The sequence below is a fragment of the Ylistrum balloti genome, unplaced genomic scaffold (assembly GCF_031769215.1).
Source record: "Ylistrum balloti isolate Yb309-2 unplaced genomic scaffold, AGI_CSIRO_Ybal_v1 Utg369980, whole genome shotgun sequence".
NCBI lineage: Eukaryota > Metazoa > Mollusca > Bivalvia > Pectinida > Pectinidae > Ylistrum > Ylistrum balloti.
Genome location: NW_026782068.1, coordinates 250258 through 263756, shown reverse-complemented (window position 1 = coordinate 263756; position 13499 = coordinate 250258). Strand labels below are relative to the sequence as shown.

Genomic DNA, 13499 nt, shown 5'->3' with positions numbered 1-13499 from the left:
CAACAGTTTCTGAAGACGAGCAGGTACTTGATACACAGACTTCTTAAATATGCTCTGTAACGGTTTGTGGTCAGATTCCACTTGAACTTTCCTCCCATAAAGGTATTGATGGAATTTTGTGCATCCGTACACTATTGCGAGAGTCTCTTTCTCTATCTGTGAGTAGCGTTCCTGAGTAGGAGTTAGTACCTTTGATGCATGTGCAATAGGTTTACCGTCCTGTATGATTGCTGCACCCATTCCTTTTGAGCTACTGTCCACTGTCATTACAATCGGTTTGTTTGTGTCAAAGTATGTCAACACTGGTGCCTTGATCACCATCAGCTTCAATTTATTGAAACTTTCCTCCTGTTGGGCTCTCCATTCCCAATGTGTGTCCTTTCCCAGTAGATGTCTTAGTGGTGCGGCTACCTCAGACAAGTTTGACAGGAATTTTGCTAGATATTGTACAAATCCTAAGAAGGTCATCAGTTCCTTTTGATTCTGTGGTACCTTCATTCCTTTAACCGCTCTAACCTTGTCAGGGTCTGGTCTAAGTCCATCCTTGCTAAGGACGTGGCCAACATATGTCACTTCCTGTCTCCCAAACTGACATTTATCAGCACTTAATGTGAGGTTATAAGCTTTGGCCTTTTGAAGGACTTCTTGTAGCCTTCTGTCATGTTCCTCGACTGACTTTAGCCAGACTTAAATGTCATCTACTATAGCTTCTGCGTCATCAAGGTCTTCCACCATGTTTGACATTACTGACTGAAAAACATCGGGTGCAGAGTTCAATCCAAATGGCATGCGGAGAAATCTATAGCGTCCAAATGGTGTGTTGAATGTACATAGCTTTGAACTGGGCTCGTCAAGTTGTAATTGCCAAAACCCAGACATATTGTCCAGTTTGGAGAAATATTGGCTTCCGGAATCCGTGCGACTGTTTCCTCAATGGTCAACATAGGATAGTGTTGTCTCTTGATAGCTGTATTCAAATCTCTTTGGTCCAGACATATTCTGATTTTACCATTTGGCTTGGTAACCGTTACCATGCTATTAACCCAGTCTGTAGGTCCTTTCTCACGCACAATTATGCCATTTTTTTCCCATTTGTGCCAATTCCAGTTTTACCTTGTCCCTTAATGCCACTGGCACTTTTCTCGGAGGTGTATCACCGGCTGTACTGTACTGTCAATATGTGTTGTGTGATATCTTGGTAGACAGCCTACTCCACTAAATAGTTCGCTGTACTCTTCTTTTAGCTTTTCGTAGCGTACTTGACTATCATTGTTGGTAGAGATTCTGTTCAGCCCAAATAAGCGTTTCACCAGTCCAATCGACATAGCGCTCTCTGCTCCTATGATTGTAGGGGCTGTTTTCTCAGTTACTTGAAATTGTATCACATGATTGTTGTTGTCCTTGAAATTACATTGAAGCTTCCAAGTTCCAATTGATTTAATTGCATGACCACTATACGACCTCAGCATGGCTTCAGATTTCTCTAGTGGGGTTTTCACCTGTAATGACTTCAGGGTTTGTTGGACTTATAACATTGCACCTGACCCCTGTGTCTACGTGTGTTCTTGATGTTTTGTTGTTCACTATACAACATACTGTCCAATCATCATTGAGTCTGTTTACTGGCAAGTCATTTACCATTCCTACATACAAATCTGTCTCTCTATCATCACTTGTACTGTCATCTGTGAGGTTATTCTCCACCATCTGTACTAACATTTTACTGTTCTTTTTGTTGTACTTTGGTTTCTCACTACGATATTGGCTCGCAAAATGATTCATCTTTTTGCACAAATTACACTTCTTTCCATATGCAGGACATGTTGCTCCTTTGAATTTGTGTTCATACCCACACTTGTTACATTTCACTTCAGTTTTTTCATATCTCTGTCTCGTACTTTGTGTATTTCTGCTCTTCTTATTCGTTGTTTGTTTAACGACGTTGACCTTGGGGTCCTCTTGACTAAACATACTTTTCAGCTGTTTCTGGGATATTTCGTGTGTCCTGGCTATATCCATTGACTTCTGTAGTGTCAGTTTTTCTCGAACTTTAGCTGACTTGACACCGAAGAAATGTGATCACGGACGATTTCATCTTCCATCTCATGAGCATAACCACAGTCTTTAAATAAGACTCTCAAGTCTGTCATGAATTGTTCAAACGGTTCATCTTCAGACTGAACCCGGGACTTCAGCCGATACCGTGCAAATATTATATTTGACTTAGGTTTACAAGGTTTACAAATCCATTGAAGTATGTTTCGAGTTTTTTTCTATCATCTGCGGTTACATTTCATGTAGAGAAGATGTTTCTTCCCTTTTCTCCAACCCATAGCATTAGATAATTACATTTTTGTTCTTCATTCTTACCAGCAAGCGGTCCACCAAATGTAAATTCACAATGCGTTTTGAATGATTTAAATGCCGTCGGTAGGTCGTTTGATGACCAGTCCATCTCTTGACAATGATTTGACTTTATCCCGCTTCTGACACCATGTCACATACAAAGAACCACACCATGTCTTGTAACAACAACATTCTATTCAGCCAGACGCTTGACATACATATTAACAATTACAAACACAGATGAGACCAAGACTAACGGGTAACACTATTGACCTTAACATGGACATTAAATGTGATTACACGACATCTCTCTTTTTTCTTTTTAACTGAAAGATCTTTGACACTATAACACTAATAATAAAATGAGTTATATTTACCATATCAATAGTGTTTCTTATCATTTAGCACAGTTCTCAGATCAAGTCTTTTTATAAAAGCAATACGACGGTTGTAATTCTTGTAAATGATAAAAACTATTTTATATTGAATGATATGCAAAATAAATCACAATGTTCTTGAACTTCGTCAATGAGTAGTATAACATAAACAAACCAAAGAATAGATCAAAGAACATATAACAATGGAACGCGTATTGGAACACGTCACGGAACACCTCAGGGAACACTTGGAACACATCCTGCAAGGAAATCACTACTAAATATTGTTTTGACTAGAACTATAACTTTTTAAGCTTTGTATATGTTAATATTCACTGGAACCGACTTGGTTTCCGAACTTCACGACCTGATTTAGTTTTATATGGACTTTTGACAGATGAGACCAAGACTAACGGGTAACACTATTGACCTGAACATGGACATTAAATGTGATTACACGAAAATAGTAATGAATCGACCAACGTTTTTGGCTGTTCTTATAATCCTGTGTACGGTAAGGTCCTCAGATTTGACCGAAAAACTCATATAACCGCCACCGTATTTTTTTATTCAATTTTTGTCGTCCAAAGCAGATAACATTAATTTGTCTTTTTTCAGTACATAGTTTTCTAAAAAAATTCAAAAATAGTAATGATGTCAAACATTAACAGGCGGTTTACAGAAATCGTGATGTTATAAATAGCCATTAATTTTCTGCAAGTCACCCGATAACACATATGTGTAATATAATATTTAAACAACTCGTGTACGCGAAAATCGATAATCTACTTTCGTTTCTATATATAGTAACATCCGTTGTGCAATCGGGATAGTATATAAATGACATGCAAATATACGTTATTCCAGAAGTGGATGAACAAGGTGGAGACTGTGACTTTTATACTTCCTCATCCACTACCCAGGTAAGATCATAACAGGGCGTTTGTCATTTATTTAGGTTGTAGTTTGTTATCAGACCAGTCAATATATCTAGCATATTTAGTCAACGACAACTTAACACATGTACAAGATATATATGTCTCTGTAGATTACTTGTTTAAAACATATGACTACATTGTTACCCACAATCACGTTTCTGCCTGTTGTTGACGTAATATGGGGATATAATTTCTATGAATTAATACGTTACTATTAATAGTAACAATGGCACTACAACAAAAACAAACCAGAGTTGTCTCCCGTAGACTGCTACATTGTTGGTTGTCAAGCTATATGGATACATCATTATTGCGCTGTGTTGTGTGCTTCGAGAAATCACGTGATCATATTCTTTACAACCATTTGTTATGTCTCCACGTGACTATTGTCTTGTGCTACCTCGACAAGAAGAATGCGTGTTACCTTTTTCTCAGCCACGATCCGATTTTCAGATAGTGGATGTGAATTTATTGCATCTATCCCAAAAAACGTAAAAACTGTAATATGATCATCTATTTTATCAGTTGCCCGCCCGTCTTTGAACATGTCATCCTATCGCTTTTTCGTGGAAAGCGCTCAAAAGATCAATCTCGAATTTCATTTGTATGCTAACCTTACATTGTTTCATAAGGTTCCTTTGATTTGTTTTCACAGATACACATCATAAAAAGTTTTATCAGAATAAAAGCAAGATGTCAAGAAGTGGAAATGTCGAGGTCGTCGTTGACGTCAGCAGGTGTCTTGACGTCGTCCGGAAGCTCGAGAAGTGTGACGTCATCGCAGTAGACGCCGAAGGGGTCCAGCTGGGTAAAGATGGTCCTTTGACTTTACTACAGGTGGGAACCATTGATCATGATGTCTTTTTATTTGACATCCACGTTAACAAGGATCTGTTTACAAAGGGGAGGCTACAGGACATACTGACTTCAAACCGAATCATTAAGGTAAGAATATTTGTTTTCAGGAATGACATAGATGATTACTGTTATATCGTCCTCCATATTCCAGTGATTACTATCACTTTCGCTCTCTTCATCCCTGGAACTTGTCATTTCAAAATTGAAAGTTCAATGCGCTACACCTTTTGGACGAGATGAAAAGACTAGTTTTATCCTTTGATGTATATCAAACGAATCTCGATGTCACATAACGGTATATTGCAATGGTTCTGAAGATTGGTGTCGCTGCTCTGGAATCTTCAAAAGGAGCGTATCAGCGCTTGTGGCTTTAATTTTGTCATGAAATGTGATCGTAACTCCTGGAATATTAAGGATGCTGTCATGAAAGAAAATAAGACATATAACTCCCACATTTGTTATATTTTACAATAAAGACATTACAATAGTTTCAAATGTTCCTATTGTTTTCAATTAATGCATGAAAGGACGATCTGGAGAAGCCGGACAGATAGAATGAAACGAAAATAATTTCTAAATAAACAATTATGGACTCTTGCAACTTGCATCAAGAGAAATTTGACGCCATAGCGATGTTTTTCCTGATTTCATTTCTTTTTGGGGCGAATACTTTCATTGCTACATTCATAGCGGCCCGTCAACACATAAAAAGGCATTAGGGCCGTCAACCAGTGAATTTCACAGCGATCCAAAAGGAAATAACATCAAACAAACTAAAAGATAAATGCTAAAAATCTTAAATGGTTATATTATCACAAAAGATTACAATAGTAAATCATATCCTATAATATAGACCACCATCTTAGGTAACCTAAAAAAATGGTCTTTAGACTTGTAACGTCGCGATAAAAAAATTCTCGGGTATACAGAAGGTAATCCAGTTCAATGAAAAATGTTTAACCATGATTGGCTCATCACATTCTATGTACCGAGAGTTATCTTCACCTTTCAAGATATATGATTGTGATAGGTATGTTATGCCTGTCCAAAGACGGGAAAGGTCAACTTCGTCTCGATGGTTGTCTCTATGACATGGCGACCATTTACCGATAATAGGTTTTACGGAATCTAATTTATTTTTTGGCATATGTATTCCATTCTTCCTGCCACTAAGCTGTTACGGTTGATTAATAAATGGTTTAAAATCTGTATAATGAAGTTGAAAAACAATAGGTGGAAGCGATAAAGCTGTCTTTACGGCACTATCTGCCTGGTATTACTATGTGTCCAGGTACCCATCAAAACAACAAAAAGGTCAATTTATTACGGATGAAAATATATTTGATATTTCTATTGCTAAGACTTTGTACTACAGAAAGATAGTCTGTCTAGATAACCGCTCTTGTATCTTTGCTTGTTTGAATATATTCAAGGACGAGGAAGATAGCTAGCGCATACCGAGATTATTGAGGCGTCGTTTGGTAGCCGGGTAGCCAAGGCCTCGGCAACTTTATTATCTTTTGAACCATCAGTATATAAATGTAGAATTTTTAAAAATATCTTACCTTCAATTTGTTACGGATACGGATAAACTGTATGCTATTTTTCACTTATGAAACATCGTTGTATTGATAATAGACTGGCTTTTACAAACCAGTCTGTTTTGTCGTTAGTATGATGATTAACACAAATTCAAATATATATTAAATTGATCCTCGTGCAAAACGCTGTCAGCATTGAATATATCAATTAATTCCGACTATAATAGAGTAGTTCCTCTCACGATAATGAACCAACAAATAAGATAATTTTAACATTGGCTGTTATCGTTTACTCTCTTAAGCTCTGATTTGGTTGGGTCGTTCTTATTTTTGGACCGTAACATGCTTTTCGTGGATTGACCAAAATTTACATAGCGGATGTCGTTGAAGTAAACGCTTGCTCTTCCGGAACGCCTGGTCGAATACTTGAAAATGTTTCTTTTGTTCGTATTTTGTCCTGGTGTTATTAATTTGAAGTTCATATTCTGTTGGTATTTTGTTTTTTTTAGGTGATGCATTCCTGCTCTGGTGATAGTGCTGCCCTGTACTACCAGTTCAACATCCGACTCCACAACGTGTTTGATACACAAGTAATCCTACTTTAAATTCTTACTTTAGAAAATTTACAACGGTTTAATCTATAACATAGATCAAACGCTTACATTCTGTTATTTATCTTTCAAAAATTCAAACATTCAAATCAATTATGTTTACATAGACCCGCATGAAAGCGAATCATTGGTGTGTAACTTTTTCTTACTTTGCTTAGATTTGATTTGAGTTTACTTTTATGTTCACATGTCGGTATTTTTTTGTTTTGTTGGTCACATTTGGTCTTGGATTGATTAACTTTGAGTTAGGATTATGATTATGTTGACATGTTGGTATTTTATTGTTGTCAGTGCCCTGTGTTATTCTTATAAAATTCTGAACTACTTAAAATAGTTTTCTGAAATTTCAATGTACAGGTAGCAAACCTAGTAATAGAGGAGAGGAAGGGGCGAGAACTGGTTCCTTTAATGAAACTTGATGATTTATGTCAAAAGTATTCATCCGTTGCTAAAGTCGCTGATGAAAAGGACGCGGTTAAAGTAAGTAGCTATAATAGATGCGTAGATTAAGATTAACCGGTGCTTTTAGTTGTTTTTTCCTTCATTCATTGCATATTTTCATATTTTTATACCCACATCATCAAACTTTGAGCTGTTTGAAATGTTGTTCGCACCTGGTCCATCCCTTCTTTCATAAACAATATTTGTTTTGTCGTATTTCTTGAGAAGCACTGAATTTCCCATTTTTTAATTATATATGACCGTACCTCTTGATCCCTAGTTGTACATTGGACTTTTTTGGTTTGACCCAGAAAATAATACTGCAGACGGGTGACCATCTGGGATTTTGACTTTGACAATTTATCATCAGATTCAGATTTCATATATAGGCCCTGCGCCGCTCCCGTTTATTCTTTGATAGTGCATTAGCAATTATTGGCTTGATCGGCAGATCAAGGTGAATGCTAGAAGGGATATAAGTGGCAAGAGGACAAACACTGTACATTAGACACAAACTTAAATAGGACACGGTAGAGGTGAACAATGAATTAAACTGATCATACAGATATTCCGTCCATCTAGAACTCATCAGTGATGCTAAAGGCCTAAATTTTAGACCTAGGAGGCGAATGAGGAAAATCCAAAGTGATCAAAATATATGTTCAATTGTAGTTCAGTAGGTGCATTAGCCCAATAATTCGTTAAGATTTAGAATATTTCATATCTTTGGTAAGTTTAGAAAAAAATTAGTACAAAGGAAAATATCAAAATTATATAAAGATAGGCCAACCTTTCCATCAAAGTTTGTACAATTCATTAAGTCAGTTATAATTTTCTTCAATCGCATCAAAGGTTAATCACTGAATCTTAAAAGGAAGAAACTCCATTATGATCAGTTTTTGTATAACGATGTACCATATTTAACTTTAAATTTGGATTGAGGTGTTATTTTTTTTTATCTTCTTAAATAAAACCAGTGAAGGCCAATATCCATCTGGGATAACTGTTCATTACGTTTTTAAAATGAAAATACTAAATTTACTTTCGGTGCTGTGACACAAAAGGATTATAACATCAATATAGATTACTGAATGGATCGTGCTTTATATTGATATTATACGAAGGAAATCTCATTGGTACAGAATACATGGGTAAGAGAAATTGGCGATCTCTGGGCTAAACGTCCCTTGTCTGACGAAATGATACACTATGCTGCTGGTGATGTTACAGCTATTGTGCCGGACGTGTATAACACAATGAAAAGGTACCTGGTGTGTGAGTGTGTCAATGAAAAACAAAAAGAAGAAAAACTGAATGCAATATCTTTAAAGTAGACATTCTTGTGAGTTTTCGAACTTGATATAACATTCCATGCCAAACTCAATTTAGAAATATTTGTTCTCGTTTTTCTTTATTGAATAAATTGATTCTCACAGGTCCATTGAAGAAGCTGGATTGTTAGATCAATTCAACAAACGCGTTGAAGAGGAAATCCTTTACACATTCGATGAGATGATGAAGGAGCAAAGACGAACGAGGGTAAAGGAAGCCAAAGATCGTGTTCTGAGAACCGTCGACAAAAGTTATCCATCCGATATCGCTTTTAAAGATATTGAAGATGAAGACGTAAAAATGGCGATCGCACGAGCTCACATGAATGACGTTGAAAAGTTATCTCCTTTTATCAATCGATTGAAACGGGAGAATATTGCTCAAAATCTCGATGAGTTGGAAGATAGTTTCGTTTCAGAAGGTGGTATATTTGACATAGTCAACGGACGCTTCAGCAGTTCACTTAAAACAGCATACAGTTGCAAGGAACCGGCAATTCAGGACAGAACAAAGAAATTACAAGCCCGAGTGATTCAAATAACATTAGATAATATCACAAAAAAATATGACGTCACTTCCCCAGTGACATATCTCTCTAGCCATGAAAAGGATATTTTGAACTGGATGCGGCCAAACCCGTCAGGAGAACGTGACCCACGGTACAGCAAAGTTGTACTAGGTACGTATAATGTATAAGTTTACGAGCTTATGGTACTAATTTGCTATTTCTTCACAGAAGACAGGGTAGTATAAAAAAGTTGTATTTGTGAGATTAACCAAGTTTTAGAATACTGATATTTAGCTGAAATTTCGTTTTGCCTCCATGAATATTAAGGAGCCAAATGCGGAAAGGATTAGATTGCATTATTATGTCTGATATATCTGTGATATGGAGAAATTACACGAGAAATCAGTATTGTCGGATTTCTGGTTTCCCTTAAATTCGCTTTCCTTTTTAATATTTTCAGCTTTATATTGGAAGCTGATGGAAGCGGATCTTGATGCGACCATTCAGAAATTGGAGCAAGAAACGCACGCGTTTAGAATGAATGAAGGACACTACAAAAAGATCAAGTTTTATATGCACCAGAGAACCCAAGTACCTGCGCCCATCAAAGTGAAAGCCTTGAATTTCGTCAGAAGACTTGACAAGACATTCGGAAGAGGAGTGGTGCCTCGGAAACAATGATTCTGAAATGTCTACCGCTATTCATATGTTTAAATAGACCAAAACATTTCGTCCTCAAACATGTGCGACAATCATCACGAACGTGTGATAGGTGTAATCACGCGCCTTAACAGTATAACATTATCCAGGAATCAACAAATGAAAAAAAATCAGTATATTCTCAACTAAAGCCAAAACATCACTTGATATAAAGGCAAATCAAATTAACCAAATCAGTCTGTAAGATATGAAATTTGAATAAAAATGAACGTGGTTTTTCTAATGAGCAATAAAATTATCTAGGTATGTAGATATTTAGTAAATAAAACAAAATTTTATACCAGTATTTGATGATGAGTTTACAGGCAAATTACAAAGTGATGTCACAATGAAGAATAAATATATGTATAATATATGTATAACGTTCTTATCTGAGGCCGTGTGTCAAGAGGGACACATAGAGCTGAAAGAGCAAAAGTGCGTCCAGGAAAAGGATCAAGTTCACAAGTACTACAATAGGGTAGCAGATCTAGATTGGTCTCTTCAATATTCTCTCAATTGATAGAAGACATCGGGAAAAAACCCGATTCTGCAAGGGTCCTCGTTTTGTTGTAAAGGAAACAATGTTTTTAGGTTAAAATGTGGAAAATGAAGTATACAGACGCCAATTGGGCATTTTTCACTTTCGTTGGTATTTCAGCTTTCACATTAACTTACCTTATTTGGTCAAAATATCATAACAATTGAAGAATTTAACATATTAGCTATTGATTCCATATTGACGATAATTTGCATAGTGGGTATCTTCGATGTAACATAAAACGCCTATCATTTCGGACCACCTGGTCGTGATGTAACAGGGTTATTTGTTATTGTTTTTATTTAATGTAATTACTTCATGTCGTAAGTACCAGCTTTCGCTTTGCCTATTTTATCGTTGACGTCGTTATATATATATATCCGCGTCCGTCCGTGTCCGAAGGTGTGATTGCCTTTGGTGGCGTTAGTGTCATAGTGTTTTATTATGTCTTGTGTTCTGATTGGTCAGTTGGTGTGGTCATTGTGTTTGTTGTTCTTTGTGTGGTCAGTTGGCGGGAATTTGCCAGATGACAAGTTTGTTTTGGAACTAGCAGTTGTGCTATAGATCTGGCTCCGACAAAGACAGACGATTTAATGTAAGTCTTATTATCTATAATGTCTTACTATTAATCTCACACTTTACTCTATTTATTTATTTATTTTTATTTATTTGAATTTATGCAATTGGCAATGGCTAAACGTGTGTGATATGAAGTCTCATTGTCAAAGTACATGATGGTCAGATGTGTCTATCTCATGAGAGTTTTTTTTTTATATATCTGTTGACTTTGTGTATATCGGTGTGTAAGAGTGTGTATGTTGTTATTTTTAGAATGTGATCCTGATCCTCAGTTTATTGAGTGTGGTTCGACGATCATCGGCCCTGCACTACATGCAGGTATGATATATATTGTTATATTTTGTAATAACCAAGCATATAGCCTCATACCAGATTATATGTATAATTATAAGAGATAAACGAAATGTACAGTGACATATTTCAGTTAATAAGATCGCTTTTTTTAACTTGTACGAGTTACCTCCCCTTGTTTTTTTTTTTTTTTTTTTTGTAATAGTATGTAAGAGGCAAGAGTGTAATGTGTTCTATTTGTATTTGTTACAGGGTGTCGTCCTTATGATCGTAATAAATATACAGAACGAACTCCGGTGTTGTGATGTTTCTTGCAACCCCCGATTACAGTATTATTGTTTTTTTACTAGGTGTATCTGTGAATTTTTGTTCTTTTCTTCACATTTAATCTGAAGTTCACCAAATTTGTCTTTAAATTATTATTCTTTTAACATGTAAGTACTCTTTTTGTTTTAGAGTTACACACAATACCTGCTTCTGGCCTTAATAGGGTCCCGTCTTTCCTTCCGAAAGTTCCTGTTAAAGTTCCATAAATTGGTCCTGGATTTCCAGAAAGTCCATCTCTGCACTTTCCAACGTAATCAATTGTGACCAATCGGACGGTAATTTATCATTTATATCACTTAGTTCTTCCTGAGATCATGTGATTATAACGTTTATACGTTCATTTCATTTCAACAAATTTTATTGACAAGATGTAAACGTCAAATTGGATTGATTAACAGGCAAAGCCTATGTTAATTCTCTCCAAACATTGAAGTGGCTAGAAGTAAAACACATGTAATTAGAAAAATAACAAATGCAAGGGAGGTAACACTTACAACAGTAAAGGGAGGTAATTCATAGTATTTAACTTTCATCCTACTTTCACTCATACACACATACTGTAGGTATACTAAATATTTTGTACAACATTTTTTTAGGTATAATAAATAGAAATTAGTACATAAATTTAAGAAATATATAATTGACAGTTTGACCAAATGTCCATGTGCATGAAAATGCATGGTCACATCTGTCATCAATTAGTTGATTGAAAGGATTTATATGTACTTACATATGTATACCAACTATTGACAAATTAATATTAGCAGAATTATTCTTTTGTTCAAGAAATATCATTATACATTATTCATCAGCAGACATGCTCAATTAATATTTTACACAGTTGTTGTTAAAAGTAATTAATAATATATTATCTAATATGTTGACTTAAGCATTCATCTTGGCATTCTAAATTGAATAAAGGGTAAATCGACGCGACTTACCAATAAAAGTATAAACAGCCTCAAGTATTAATTTATTTGTAGGCTCATTACAAGCTGGACAGCCATGAAGAAGAATATTTAAATCTATATGATTATGATTGTTGTAATTGACGAGAGAATTAAACATAGAGATTCTTTGGTTATCATACAAAGGGCATTCCAAAAAGTAATGAGACATCGATTCATTTGCAGCAGAGCAGGTACATGTAGGACTGTGATCTCTGTATAAATCATGATTTAGGTTACTACAGGAGTTTCTTAACTGGCAAAGAATAATATTAGCCCTTCTGTTACCTTCAGTTTTAAATACTATAACAGATCTACTATCAGATTCTATATTTTTATTCAAGTTGTTTTTCAAAGATGCAATAGAGGGAAAGTTTAAGAAATCAGTATTAGAGTTATTAATCGTGCGGCACATGTGAGGGAAGAAGCTTTTGAAGTAAGTATTGGTTCTACACAGAGGTGGGTTAAAAAGCCTTGTTTGTCTGAGAGGATATGGGTTATCATTTTGAGTATTAATCATAGGATCTAAAATTTCTTGTAAATATTGTGGTGTCTGTGCATGTATAATTTTGTATATCATTATATGTTTGTGTTTGTTTCTTCTTACCGCTAGTGTTTCTCAACCCAGTTCATTGTATAATTTTTCATGTGAAGTCCCAGATCTCAGTCCTGTAATGATTCTTGCTGCTTCAAGTTGAATGGATTCAAGAAGATCTTTATCTTGTTGTGTACAATTATCCCAAATTATATCTGCATACTCTAATAGTGGCCTGATAAATGTTACATATGTTTTAATTAATGACTTCCTATTAACTTTTGTTTTCACAAGGCGAAGAATGTTTAGTCTGTTGTAAGATTTTTATATATATATTCTGAATGTGTTGATTCCATGCGGCATTATCTTGAAGTGTTAGTCCTAAGTGCTTGTGTGTTGAAGTGTCTGTGATTTGATTATCTTGAAAGTATATTGGTGGGTGATTTGTGTACTGTTTTCTTGAAAAGGTAACTGATGTGGTTTTGTTAGGATTGAATTTAATGTCCCAGATTGCTGCCCATTCACCAATGTTAGTTAGGTCTGTGTTAAGAGATTGAGCTGCCTGTGCTGGAGTGTCATCTATTGTTATATATAAGGAAGTGTCATCTGCAAAAAGTTTGACATTTGT

At 35.5% G+C, this 13499-nt stretch overlaps 1 protein-coding gene across 1 annotated transcript; it reads left to right on the top strand.

Annotated features, from left to right (window-relative positions):
- Positions 1 to 4354: 4354 nt before the first annotated feature.
- On the top strand, positions 4355 to 9633 carry LOC132547832 (uncharacterized). The gene is made up of 6 exons (XM_060211635.1): positions 4355 to 4606; positions 6570 to 6650; positions 7029 to 7151; positions 8255 to 8376; positions 8549 to 9123; positions 9413 to 9633. The coding sequence occupies exons 1-6, from the start codon at positions 4355 to 4357 to the stop codon at positions 9631 to 9633; spliced, it is 1374 nt and encodes a 457-aa protein (XP_060067618.1).
- Positions 9634 to 13499: the final 3866 nt, after the last annotated feature.